The sequence below is a fragment of the Molothrus aeneus genome, chromosome 3 (assembly GCF_037042795.1).
Source record: "Molothrus aeneus isolate 106 chromosome 3, BPBGC_Maene_1.0, whole genome shotgun sequence".
NCBI classification, from domain to species: domain Eukaryota; kingdom Metazoa; phylum Chordata; class Aves; order Passeriformes; family Icteridae; genus Molothrus; species Molothrus aeneus.
Genome location: NC_089648.1, coordinates 78,604,306 through 78,618,625, shown reverse-complemented (window position 1 = coordinate 78,618,625; position 14,320 = coordinate 78,604,306). Strand labels below are relative to the sequence as shown.

Below are 14,320 nucleotides of genomic sequence, written 5' to 3'. Positions count from 1 at the left end.
AGAAGAGTGCAGAGATGCTATTTGAAAAGTTCTTTGTAGCCTTTATGAGTCTTTCAAAATGCAGGTTCCTTGTGAATCTTGTTCTTAGTCGAACACTGTCACTTTCTTTTCAAAAAGAAACTGAAATAGCTGAGAGGAACTTGACTCGAAAATATATGTCATTATAAAATATACATTATTTCACTAGATTTTTTTAGTAATCAGCTAGCTCGGTTTACTTTTTTATGTTTGCTGCAAGACTCCTCTGTGAAAACTTACTTTCCTTCACTTAATTCCCTTTAGTGATTTAAAAATTCGGCATTTGTTCTTAACTGGCTATTTGGGGACCCCTTAAAGGCATTAGCAGAAGTCAAAATAATTAATTATTGAAAACTAAACAAGTAATTTTTTAAAACTAAATGTCTGAGTTTTAGGGGATTAAATATATGGATGAACCTGTCTCTTTTTCATGCCCAGTTCCTTCAGGTAAGTTTTCCTGGTTAGTTGTAATTAAAGAGATTCTACCCTTTTTCCTTTCAAAATTTTAGTGTCTATCCAGCTACCAGTAAACAAAGTCATCAAATAAAAGTAGCTTATGAACCATGATGTGGAAGAAAACATGAATGAAAACTTGGGGACCTTAAAAATTTAACAGCCATTTGCCAAGTCTTTCTGGCCAGTGGGACATTATCCTGTGCTTTCAATCTGCACCTTTCAGTCAGTGTGGGTGTACTAAAATGTGTATGTTTTATCTTCAAATAGGCTAACCGACCTCCAGCAAAGCTCAATCTGTTAACCTGCCAAGTGAAAACAAACCCTGAGGAGAAAAAGTGTTTTGACCTCATATCACGTAGGTTTGTTGTTCAGGTCTTTTTACTTGCAGCTCATAGCAGAATTTTGCATTATTTCTGTAGATGTGTCAGTAATCCACTAGAATATTTTTGCCATTGTAGAAGGCTTCCCTTTATAAAATGCCCTTCCTATGACAATTTGACCTTTCAGTTATTTTAGCATAATGCAACTAACTGTGCCTGTTTCTTTGGAAAACCATTTGTATTTAAAAGCTGTCTTCACTTCTTTTTTCTATTTAATTTTTTGCTGTCTTACAGCACAGTAACTATTTTTTGCTATGACATCACTCTTCATAACTAAAAATATCCTAGCTCATCATCTTGAAAAGTTAAAACTTGTGCACAAGATCAAAAGGTGCTTGTTAAACTTTTTAAAATTTAAGTCTGGTGGTTGCTATGCAACTGTGAAGAAAATACTAAAAACATTTTCTGGTTTTATTATTTCATAATAGATAGAAAGGTGAGATAAAGAATCTACATGTTAAACCCACCAAAACAGAATAATTTTTGGATCAGAATGGTATGATATGAAATTGTGTAGTAGAATGTTTCCTTTGTTTTCTAACTAGGATATTTTACTGAAATATGTATCTCAAATTAGCTGGGGAGAAGAATATAAATGTATTCCTCATTTGTTCCTTTATTGAAGCATAACGTTCTTCTAGCATTTGTAAATGTAAGCTGTGCTGCTTTTGTGAATGGACTTGAATGCTTGTGTGCAACATGCAGCTGATTCATTTCTGCTCAAGCAGCTGGGCTTCCCTGTTTGCTTTTGCACTTTCTTTCTTTGTTGATGACCGTGTCATGTTTTGCCCAGTGTCAGCTTACTGCAATGTTACCACACACTTGAAAAGGCATAACTGGCCTCTTAGCCGTCTCCAGATTACTTTTTCACTTTGTTTTACTGTAGAGTAAAAAAAATTGTTCTTTACAAAATGGAAATTGCTGTATCATGGCAAGATAAAAATCTGTTAATGTAGCACTTTCCTTTCTGTTCTTTGATATATCTTCACTGCCTTAATATTTTCCATGCTTGTAGCTTAGCCTCAATATTTTTCAAACTTTAGAAATTTTCATCTTAGAATATATTTGCCTGTATAGCTTTACCTCTGTTGTTCTCATCAACTATTCTCACTCCAGCTCAATCATTAAACTGTATCATATCTTATTCTTTATAGACTTACAATGTATTATCTTTTTTCTTTAGTAGTGCCCTATAATAACAATGCTTAGAATTAGAAAAGTAGTAGTAAATTAAAAATTATGAGCTTGGTTTAATTGAAACAGATTGGGGCTCATCCTGGTTGTAGTTTGGACTTTGTGTCTGGCTGATTTTTTTTGAAGTTTGTGATTATTGGGTTTTAAGAGCTCATTTGAACTCTTTAAGTCTTTCTTACATACACAAATAAACTCAAATATGGACTCTATATTTTACTCCCCTCCCTCCCAGCAGAACTGTATATTTGTGATGATGGAGGTTATATCCAGAACGTGGAACATTTCCTTTGCTCTCCGGCTGCTTCTGTGATAAAAGCACAGCCCCGAAAAAAGCAATTTCTGTTTAAAATGCAGCAAGCCACCCTGTGTAAACACAGACGTAATCATACAGGAACTGTAGGTAGTAAGGTGAAACTTTTTAAATGGACTTTTTGTCTGTCAACACACTCCAGTGATGAAAATACAGACCTTAGGAATCAATTAATTTTAGATTTCATTGAGAGATTTCTGCAAGATGAGTTTTTCAATAACTTTTTTTAATCAGTATGTGAATTATTTATTGTGCAGACGACAGGACATACCACTTTCAAGCAGAGGATGAACAGGAATGTCAAATGTGAGTTACTTTGCTAATTTTATTGTTGACACTGGTGATCTACTGAGACTTACTTTGAACTTCAGAAGTGCCATAACACTTAATAGCAAAATATTGCTGCCATTTTAGATGGACATCTGTGCTACAAAACAGCAAAGAGGAAGCTTTAAATAATGCATTCAAAGGAGATGATAACACAGGAGAAAATAATATTGTCCAGGAACTGACAAAAGAAATTATATCTGAAGTCCAGAGGATGACTGGAAATGATGTTTGTTGTGACTGTGGAGCACAAGGTGACTCAATTAAGCATATTTCTAATTGGTAAAAATTCTTTGTCTCATGAGAATCTTTAAACTAATGTTTTATACTTTCACTTTTACTCATTATTTCACAAAAATTATACACATAGTAGAATATGCTAACAATTTAATGGAACTACTTTAATAAGATTGATTTGCTATGTGCTTATTATCAGGTGGGGAGAAAAGTTACTACGAAGCTTATTTTTCTCCCATGTATTTTTCTAATTGTAGCTTTTGCTTACATTAATCAAATGAACTTACATAAAATATGGGATAATAATGTAAGATTTAGGTAAAACTGAGCAGCCATAAGTTACTTGAACATTTTCTTAATATACCTTTTCTCTTTTTTTTTTTTTTAATCATGTTTGACTAAGTGAAACAGGGAATATGTCTAAGACTATACTCATTTTGAGAAGAATGCTCCTGCTGACTGTGGTTTACTGTGTTGGTTTTCTTCAACAATAAATTTCTACTTTAACCCTCTTCAAATTATTTTTAAAATCCTACTGTTTCTTGTGTTCTTTTGTGTTGCAGGGGCACTGCAGGACTTAGGGTTTTTTGTTGTAAAAATGTAGCTGCAAACATCTGCTTGGATGCTGTGTGCACTTTACAAATTGATCGTTACTTCCAGCAATAAGTCCTGTATAGGGCTATGGGAAGAGTCAAGCCTGCTGTCTTAGAAAAGGACAGTGTAAATGGCAACTAACAAACCTTATCAAACAAATTAATTGCTAAGCTGTCTCAATCTTCAGAAATGAGTTATTTGGCTGGAAGATGAGGGAATGATGCAGTAAATGCAAAATACCAGGAGAAAAGACTTTCAAGGGCTATGAAAGGAGAGGGATGAGCCTTAATATCTTTGAAGTAGTCGAGTGAGAATCTTGTAATGTGGGCTGTGTGTGCACCTCGGAATCACTTCTGCTTCACATGGTTGAAAGTCTATATTTGAAGTAGAAAAGAACCCCAACCCTGTAAATAAACATTGTTATTTCAGTTTAAACTGCGCCTGTATTCCCAGTTGAGAGTATGACACCATTATACTGGTGGTGGGAAAATGCAACTCCTGAAAGTTGTTTGAAGAATGACAAACTGGAGTGATTAATGGGCTCCCTTGGATAGCAATGTCTTTCACAAAAATGAAATAAAAATTCTCCTCTTCACTTCTTTCAGCATTAAAAAAGGTCCTGGATTTTTTTCCTGGTAGAATAAATGTAAAGACATAAATTAACAAAAAAATTTAATCTACAAGAATCTTATTTTACAGAATTTAATTTGTGTATTCTACATTTTCTAGATGAAATAATTGCATGAATAATTTTAATTCTGTGGGTGCCTTCTGTTACAGATCCTACCTGGCTTTCAACAAATTTGGGAATTTTAACTTGCATTGAATGCTCAGGAATCCATAGAGAACTTGGTGTTCACTATTCCAGAATGCAGTCACTTACATTAGATGTGCTGGGAACATCTGAACTTCTGGTAATCAAATTGCTTTTATTAACTTAAAAATAGTACTGTAAAATACTTCTAACACAAGTATATTTTTTGTCACTTTAGCAAGATGTTCTAATCCTGAAGTTGTCTCTAGATAAACACTATTTAAGAAAGCTTAATTTTTTAAATTTATTGGAATCTTCTGGAACATAGTGTCCTACTGTAAACTCTTTCTTATCTTAGAACTCAAATTAGTAGAGGCTTAATATTTTTTGTATTTTCAAATCTTTTTATCCTGAGTTGCTTTTTAAAAGAACACAGCTGTTTGGCATAAAAATGTGCTTCAGATTAAAAATTGGAGGACTTCACAAATACTTAACCCATTAATTATTTAGCACTATTTTAGAAGACAACTTTAATCCCCAAAGGAAAAAAATGTAGTCAGCTTTGCTACACAAAGAAGTTGCCACTTATCAGCTGCTCCATGACAGTTCGTATGTGTGTTCTTACCCAGCACAGAGTATTTGCATTTATTGTAAGAACTGGTGTCTTGATGGATTATTCTGCAGTTATTTGTTCATGTACTAAATCCCAGTTGAAAATTCACATCCAAAAAAAGTCCCTAATCTGTTTGTTATTGCTGACATAGCAGCAGGCCAAGAAATCAGAAATAAGAGGTCCCAACTCTCATTTTCCCTTGTTCTCCCCTAGTTGTGTCTGTGGCTAATAACTGAACACGTTTATTAATTGAGCTGTGGGATTTTGTTTTTTAACAGCTTGCAAAGAATATTGGGAATGCTGGATTTAATGAGATTATGGAATTCTGTCTTCCAGTTGATGAAGTGGTCAAACCTAATCCAAGCAGTGATATGTAAGTAAAGAGCCACTACTTCTGAGAAAGGCAGGCATTTAATTTAATATTGCTAAGGGGCTGTGCCATTATGGTTTGCACTGGTAGGCCATGGAAGATGTGTAATATCTTATTTATGGTCTTATAGCTGAGGAGTAAACCTTTCTTCTGATGCTTTGCATGTCTTTTTTATTGAGTTTTATCTGACTGTACCTACTCTAATAGTAAGGAATATCTTACCAAATCTTTGAATCATGGTTTGTGGGAAAGAAACAAATTAACTACGACTTGTTGGGAACCTTGAAGTCATACAAAGATAGGGATTAAAACAAAAGCAATTAATTTTGTGCTATTTGAAAACAAAATAGAAATTGTAATAAAGTGCACATTTACTTGAAAGATACAGAACAGCATTTAGAAACTACACCTAGGACCCAAGTCTGTGTGGAATGGAGACAGATCATTTAACTGAATTCCTCGAAAGCACTGAACAGTGATGGCAGAGATACAGCAAGGACAGCTGCCTACTTGGCTGGATACTACTCATCATGAAAGAGCTAGTAAACAATGCAGAAACAAACCCAGAAGAATTGGCTCTGGATGAAGCTGATTTTACATTAGGTGTATTTTTAGCATTCTGACAAAACCAGTGTTAAACAAGGCAGTTTAGATAGTTTTGGACTACTACTATCAATAAAAATGCAGAGTATTAATATTAAGAATTTAAATTACCAATAATTTTACCATATGCTGAATCAATATAATAGGAACACTTCTAAAAATTTGTATTTAAAAAGATAATTTCGTTTGATACCTCAGAAATTATCAAAATTTGGGCTATTTTATAGAAACAAGAACCTGACTGCTATCAAATGCTTTATGAACAAGAGTTATCCATTGATTCAATCAATTTATTATTATTTATTGGGGTTTTTTTTACTTGTTGCCCATTACATAGTATCTAGATGATATGGTATGACTTTGTCAATTGTCTTCTGTGCAATGCTGTGTTCATCCCAAGAGCTGCTAAGGAGTTATGCCTTTGGGAGGCAAGCAAACTCCTGCCTTGGAGTGATGGGAAGAGGAGTGGATGTGTTACTGGGCATCAACAGCAGAAGTGATAACTTGTGCTGAGTCAGGTGGACTAAGTTTTCATCTTGGTTTAGAAATGTTGCTAAAAGGTCCAACTTATCCTCCCTGTTACAGTTATGGTGAAGAGTTTAAAAAACATACTCCTGTGAATTCAAATTCAAGGCCTGGATAGTGGTGTGCAGAGGTATAAGATAGATTATTTTTTTTTTGGTATCCCATGCCTTCCATCCCTTTCCACCCCTCCTTGTGTAGGAGTACCAAGTCAGGTAAACATAAACTTGCAAGGCAACATAAACCAACATTATGAAGCTTTGATGTAGCTTCTGTACATAGAGCTAGATAGTCTTGATCTCAACATCATCGCAGAGTTTGGAAGAAGAAATTTGTGGTCCATCTTCATATTGGATATTTGATTCATTTTCTGTAACTACATTTCATACTTGAAATATGAAACTGCATGGTTACATGCATATTTAAAAAGAAAAATTATCATAATGAAGGATTTCAAATGACTTGCATGTATTTATGGAAATGATAATATGTATCTTCAGCTGAAAGTTATATAAGTAAATCACATTCAATTTCAGGAATGCAAGAAAAGATTACATTACTGCCAAGTATATTGAGAGAAAATATGCAAGGAAGAAGCATGCAGACAATGCAGCTAAATTGCACGCTCTTTGTGAAGCAGTGAAATCAAGAGACATTCTTGGATTAGTTCAAGTGTATGCTGATGGGGTGGATCTCACAGAAAAAATTCCACTGGCCAATGGTCATGTAAGTGTTGTAAATTTTATTAGACAAAATGTGCATTCATTAATTAAAAATTATTTGAAATAATATCTGAAACACTGTTCTGAATGTATGTAATTCTAATGATGTAATTTAACAATTAAAAAAGAAGAGACTAAATAGTTTAATCTAAAATTGTTCCCAAGTACTATCTTATTTTAAATGTATTAAAACATTAAATACTAAAGCATTCAATGATCCATTAGTTTTCAACCCATTTATTTATTTATTTACTTTAAAGGAACAAAAGGGACACAGCAAGTCTTCACAGATGTTTTAATGGTAGCACATTTGAATATTTTGAAATTACATGTTTATTTGATTTAATTCATGTCTTACTAAAATTTCTTCTTCAGAAGAAGAAGAAACAAATATCATTTTTCATTTTATTCTTAGGAGCAAGATGAAACAGCACTGCACCTTGCTGTTAGATCAGTTGATCGAACATCCCTTCATATAGTTGACTTTTTAGTGCAGAACAGGTAAGTATGGAAAGCTAAATACTGACATTGCTTTTATGTAAAGTAATATAAATGCTAAATAAATACAATTACTGAAGTACTAAAGCTGTATTTGCAAATGTCATTTTATTTTTTGAAAATCTTCTAATGAGAGTAGCTTAATAATATAGATTAGGAAACTTATGTTTAATTACCTTTCTTCTTTCTTGTACTCCAAAAGTGGCAATCTAGATAAGCAAACCTGTAAAGGTAGCACAGCCCTGCATTATTGCTGTCTAACAGACAACGTTGAGTGCCTCAAACTGCTGCTGAGAGGGAAGGCTTCTATTGAAATAGGTAAAAGGGTAATGTGTACTTCAATTTCCTATTTGTCATTGCTTCAGATAAGAAACAGTGAAGTTGGAATAAGTGCATTTTCTCCTCTGTTGTTTATCATAATTCTGTAAATCTTCATTATTAGAGAATCAGTATTCACTGTTTATTTCAAGTTTAAAATTGACTTATATATTACACTTAGTTTTTAAACAGGTTTAGATTTTTAATTGCTCTTTTGTTGTCAAGTTATATACTGCCATTTCATGGCTATCATTCATATGTATATATGGCATCTTGAATTGCTACTGCTTGTCATGTTCAGAGGGTTGATATAAGCTGGACCTACCTATAAAAGAAAGAGAGGAGTTTTCGAATGTGTTGCTCTGGTACTTTATTATGCAGGTTTGTCTTTTTAGTAATGGACATGTTAATAGTGACACCTCTCATCATGCATTTCTTTTTTTGCTGTAATATAGCAAATGAAGCAGGAGAGACACCACTTGATATAGCTAAACGTTTAAAACATACTCACTGTGAAGAATTGGTGAGTATTGTCATTCTGTGTGTGCATTTCAGGTCTGATCATTTAACAATTTGCAGCTGAATATTCAGTGAATCTATTCCAGATGCAATAGTGATGTAGTAGAAATAGTTATGTCCTCAGAAATTTTCATATGCTTACATAAAGTTATATGCTTTTAAGAAGAAAACAATATTTTTCTTCAGATGCAAGGGAGTGGTTGAGTCACCTTTCTTGGAGGTATTCAGAAATAGTGTAGATAGGGCTATGGTTTAGTGGTAGATGTGGCAGTTCTGGGTTCATGGTTGGATCTTAAAGGTCTTTTCCAACCTAAATGATTCTATGGATCGAAGTGTCTGACATCTCCTTGAAATCTAATTACTACAGTACTTTTTATGAGTGAAGGTCATGGATGAAGGCCGTTATCTTGTTGCCCAGAGAAGTTGTGGATGCCCCATCGTATTAGGGGGGTCAACGCTTCTTAATAAGTCACTCGGATTCAAGGAAACTGCCATTGCAGTTAATTTCTTTGAATTGCAATTTCTAAACCAAAGCAAATACTATGTGGTGCTTCTTATCAGAAAATGGAGAATGGATCTACAATGGTTAATGAAATGTCTAGTAACTTTTGATTTATTTGTGTTGTATTTGGTAACACAGCATAATTTAAATTTACTTCAGTGCAGTAACTTTTCAGATTGCTGAAATCAAGATTCTTCCTATTTATGGACTTTGTTTGCTTTTAAATATGTTGTTTTAAAATAAGTACTGCCCATAACATAAGTGTCAACAGTCATCTTTTTTTACCTTAGCTTACTCAAGCACTGTCTGGAAGATTTAATTCTCATGTTCATGTAGAATATGAATGGCGGTTACTTCATGAAGATCTGGATGAAAGTGATGATGATGTGGATGAAAAGCTACAGGTTTGTATCAATATTATTTTTCTGTGCACATCTATGTGTAAGTGTGATGTTCATAATTATTTCAATAACTTAGCTTTTATTATGGATATGAAGACACTGTGAAATAAATCTCTGTAGTAAAATGCAGTAGCTTAAATTTTTGTTTCTGGAATTATACTTGGTCTTCTTTTTCCTCTTAAAAAATGACCATGTGGTCCCAAATTATTAGCCATGTGTTATATATTCTTTTCAATCAAGTCAATAGTTGGTTTCAATATATCAGGAATATTTAGATCTGCTGATTGTGAAGCAGATCCAACATGAACTGGGAAAATTGCCTTTACAATGGAAGGCACCTCACACTATCTCCTCATGTTTGTAAAATATCTCCAGTCAATGACTCTAACTTTAAAACAGTTTATGCATTGTTTTGTCTTCAACTGAACCTCTGCATTAAATAAGCTGCATCCATTAACAGCAGGGTAGGGTCTTAATTCTGAATCTTCATGTATAAAATATTTTTTCATTTTCATGCTTTTCATCCCGGAAATGTTTAGTGGAGTTGTGGTACTTTTAGGTCCAGAATCCCAGAATGGTTGGGGTTGGAAGTCTAACCTCCTTGCTACACCAGGATCACCTGGAGCCAGTTGCCCAGGACCATATCCAGATGGCTTGAATGATGGTCATATTGCAAAACATTTCAATAGCACAAAAATTTCATTGCATTTTCAAAATTTAATTTCTGAAATCTGTGAGCTGTTAGATCCAGTTCTTCTGCATGAGCATACTCTATCCTCATATTTATGTATTCCTATATATTTTATCACCCTCCAGATAATAACAATAGTAATGATGATCATTTTGATAAAACAAATTGAAACCTTTAGAGGTCCCATGTTTTCCAAGTGTAAAATTTTTTGGTTATTTACAAATGCTAATCCCTTTCAGGCATGATCTAAATTTGTTTTTTGATCTGTTCTTGTCCTTCACTTTCTTCATTGTTGCCAGTTGCCTTCTGCAGTTAAGTGGGGTTTTTTTGACTGGTCCCTGAGCTCCATCTCAAATAGGAAGGTATATGCTACTCAACAGTGTGGCTAAAATTATGAAGCTCCTATTTCACTGCCCACTATTAGTAAGTTTATACTCCAAGGACTTTTGAAAGAAGATTAAAGACTATTAATCACAGAGTCCCAGTGTCTGTGACTATGTTGTTTGCACAGGTGAATACTGCTGTTGCTTAGGATCACATCAGAGTTTTGTTTTTAAATGTCAAACTATTGGATGTGTTTTGCTGGTAAGACAGCTGAATAGATTTTGTAATCTGTGTCAGAAGAGGTCATGTCTGAAATTTCTTTTAGTCTAGAACATTTCATATATGAGAGACTATAACCTAAAAGAAGGTTAAGATAATTCAACTGGTTTCTGCTGTTGTTGTACACCATGGCTGCCTGGTCCTGTCTCAGCTTTTGCCTCCACTCTGGCACACATTTGTCCCCGTACTGCTTCAGTTTGGTGAGCCAGTGAAAAGCTGAATCATAAACATGAAAAAGAACTTCTGCTGGTTTAGAAAGCAGAAGAAGGTGTGGACTGAAACAAGTCCCAGAACTAGGACAGTGGAGAGGTAAGGGAATGGAGAGTGTCAGCCAATGAGGAGTGAGGCCGGTAAGCCAAAGCAAGGGTAGGGACTATAATGTACATAGTTCTGATAAATCTTGGAGTTATAATGCTGTTCTATAACAGATCTAAAGGCCCTGCATGATGAATCCAGAAGTAATCATTGAATGTATTCAGAGGAAAATCAATTGCTTGTTAGTGATACTGTTGATGTAAATCTTTATTCTGCCTAGATGCTATTACTATAAATTGTTATTCTAATTTCATACAGACAATATGTCAGTATAGCATGTTTATCTAGCACTATTTCTGAAGGTATATTTATGCTCTCTGGGCTGTGGATTGTTAAAGTCCATTGCTGTACTAGCCATATGAATTTGTAACTCTAGCTATTTTAATTATCATTTGATAATAGAAATGACTATGCTTGCTGTTGAAACAGGAAGAATAATGCTAAGTGCAGATGATTGCCGTAAATCTCAAAACCAGCTAATCTGATAGAATTTGATAACGTGTGTAGGATGAGCAATGTTCCATCCCAGCTGCCAATTAAGTAATCTCCCAAACTTATCCAGTAATACTAGTGAGCTAAAAAGAGTTTAAGAGAAGTTTTGGCTACTCATTTGTTGTAGGCTGAGCTACAGGTAGAATACTTAGATGAAATCTTGTCTGGGTTATGGGATCATGATCATCCATTTGGGATTTAGCTCTGCTGAACTTCAGATGAGGCTTAGGACCTACAGTTATTTATTTAGTTTTGAAAATACTGCTGGATATTTTGATGCAGGAAAACTTTATTTGATCCAACCTGAAAATCTATTCTGGTTATCTGTAGAAGTATAGTCTTGTGTGGATAGGGATACAGTAGTATCCTGTAGCAGTGTACTACTGAAGAAATGAGAATATATGAATAGTTTTGAAGCGCAATTCACCTTAAATCTTTTGTTGTTGTTGTTATGGTGCATTGTTAGGGTGCACAGTTACTTTGGTTTGAAGAGGGCAGAATGTAGGTTTTAGGCTATGTATTAAAAGCAACAGAAACGCATTTTAGATGCCATTTTTTCTTTTTAGAAACTAATAACTTTCTATTAACTAATAAATAAAATGAGTACAACTAATGTGATATCAATGAGTACTTTTTTTATTGTGTTAAAGCAACCCAGTCCCAACCGGAGAGAGGACAGGCCTGTCAGCTTCTACCAGCTTGGATCAAACCAACTTCAGCCTAATGTAGCATCCTTGGCAAGAGATGCAGCAAACATTGCTAAGGACAAGCAAAGAGGATTTATGCCAAGTATATTACAGAATGAAACATATGGAGCAATACTCAGTGGCAGTCCACCTCCCATTCAGCCTGCAGTACCTGTTACAAGTAGTGCACCTCCTCTACCTCCAAGGAATATTGGCAAAGGTACTAGAAAATATAATTGTATATTAGAAGAATAGGATCATAAGTTGTTTTTTTAAAGTAATTTTTAGGTTTTGTCTTACAGTTATTTAGCACAGGTAAGTATTGGAACAGTTATTGGTGGCCTCAATTTAAATCCTTGAAGTGAATCTACATAACGTCTTCTGAGTTTGATTATTGGTATACCTGCAAGGCAGTACCCAGTAGTGTTTGGGAAAACAATACCCAGATAACCTCACCAGAGTTAAACCATTTATTAAAAGGATGTCTTCAGTCAATGTAGCTCATCAATTTTTTGGTTATATTCAATCTTTTCATACTTCTGTTTCTTGAAGACGTCATTGTCAGGGTTCACTGTAAAGATAAAATTTCAATAGCATTTGTCTGCCATCAAACTTTGTTTCAGACCTCAGAGAATGGAGAGTGTATGCAGAGCATGAGATCTTAACCTTGCAAATTCTTCTCTTAATAAATACATACTTCAGGATTGTTGAAATAAAAGTGTAAGTGTCATGATGTGGAGAACTGAATGATTTTCACGACCTGATATCTGACTGAAAACACAGCTGCCAATTACTGGTTGTCCCTAGATCGTTAGAACAGTGTAAAAGTATGTGTCTCATCCTAATTCAGAGGGTTGTGTGATTGCAAAATCTACCATTAAAGCTGGTGCTGTGAACTTCATTCCTATCTTCATATGTAATCTGTTTGCATCACAGTAAAGAAACATAGAGAAATCCGAATAGGTCCTCTTAGTACAGGTCATATTCAATGTGTTTCATTGTTGTAATACCTTTATTATCCACCATCTTTCATGGAGGCTAAATTTATGTATTCAATTCTATTCAAGAAAAGTTACTATTAAACACATGGTTTTCTGTGGTGCTGTATTCAGACCCCCTAAGAGGAGATATGATCAGGAAATGTTCTGGCACACATGAGTGACTTCTGCCTTTGGGAGCACTGTGCAGAGGTCAAAATGCAGGACTCCATGCACCAGTGATTGTGCCTGAGATGGCAATCTGATCTTCTGTGTAATATGAAAAGTCAGTTATGGAATGGCTGCATAAAACGGGCAGAAAAACGGAGAACAGAAAAGTCTGGTTTTGGGTTACTTGGAAAGGGTAGGATGGGAGTGGGGGAAGTTTAGTTATATGTAAAACTTAACCAAGGCAGGATTACTTTGACATTTCACATGAAGTCTAACCTTAATATCTAGACAACATTTTTTCACTTGGTGGAAAGGAATATTTTCCCCACCAAACAGGAAAATTTACTCAAGGAGCTTGCCTGGTTTGTTTAACTGTTAGATTCTATCTCTGAATTAGTGAAAAATTGAATAATTAAAAAGACTGTTTTATCCTTTGATATTATTTTAATCATGGCCAACCATACCCACACTTAGCCCTTGCTTAAATGACACATTTCAAGAAGTGTCATTTTAATTTCATTCCCAACCCCAAACTTCTTGGCATCACTGTAATACAACTCATGCCATGAAGACAATGCTCCCTGCCTATTATTAGCTCATATTCTTTACTCTAGCGATGTATTAGCCTATTAATTTATATACTTAGTTAAAAGCTATAATAGTATCGTTGACTGTAGCTTCTTTTCAGTTGCTGATGTTGTTAATGTTATGCTTATGGTGTATTATTGCTCCTTTATCCTCATAGCTTTAGGCTGTTTTCCAAGTCTTCTGAGCCTTTTATGCTTTTCCCTGCAACCTAATATTTGTTCATACCTTACTCTGTTTCATCTTTTCTTAATATGATACTCATGCAGTGAGTAGTGAGAAATGGCATAATATGTGCAAAATGCTGGCTTTGTAAAGAAAACCTGTGGACTGTTTTTATGAAAAGAGGAGGCAGCTCTTCAGAATGAAGTAATTTAAGAGGCTCTGAAGAAGTACTTTGTGACTGTTTCACAACTAGTTATTATAGCTTCTTGCTTGAGTGAAATTCAGGTTTACAGTTTT

The 14,320-nt window shown here is 34.5% G+C and overlaps 1 protein-coding gene across 4 annotated transcripts in view; it reads left to right on the top strand.

Moving 5' to 3' along the window:
• The window catches only part of ASAP2 (ArfGAP with SH3 domain, ankyrin repeat and PH domain 2), an 84,443-nt gene that overhangs the window by 57,179 nt on the left and 12,944 nt on the right, over positions 1-14,320 (top strand). For all 4 annotated transcript variants that reach the window (XM_066547234.1, XM_066547233.1, XM_066547232.1 and 1 more), the window contains 11 exons: positions 742-829; positions 2,616-2,664; positions 2,773-2,939; positions 4,297-4,430; positions 5,162-5,256; positions 6,915-7,104; positions 7,516-7,601; positions 7,801-7,916; positions 8,372-8,439; positions 9,228-9,341; positions 12,090-12,345. In XM_066547234.1, coding sequence (XP_066403331.1) covers positions 742-829; positions 2,616-2,664; positions 2,773-2,939; positions 4,297-4,430; positions 5,162-5,256; positions 6,915-7,104; positions 7,516-7,601; positions 7,801-7,916; positions 8,372-8,439; positions 9,228-9,341; positions 12,090-12,345 — 1,363 coding nt within the window. The remainder of the gene's footprint in view (positions 1-741; positions 830-2,615; positions 2,665-2,772; positions 2,940-4,296; positions 4,431-5,161; positions 5,257-6,914; positions 7,105-7,515; positions 7,602-7,800; positions 7,917-8,371; positions 8,440-9,227; positions 9,342-12,089; positions 12,346-14,320) is intronic.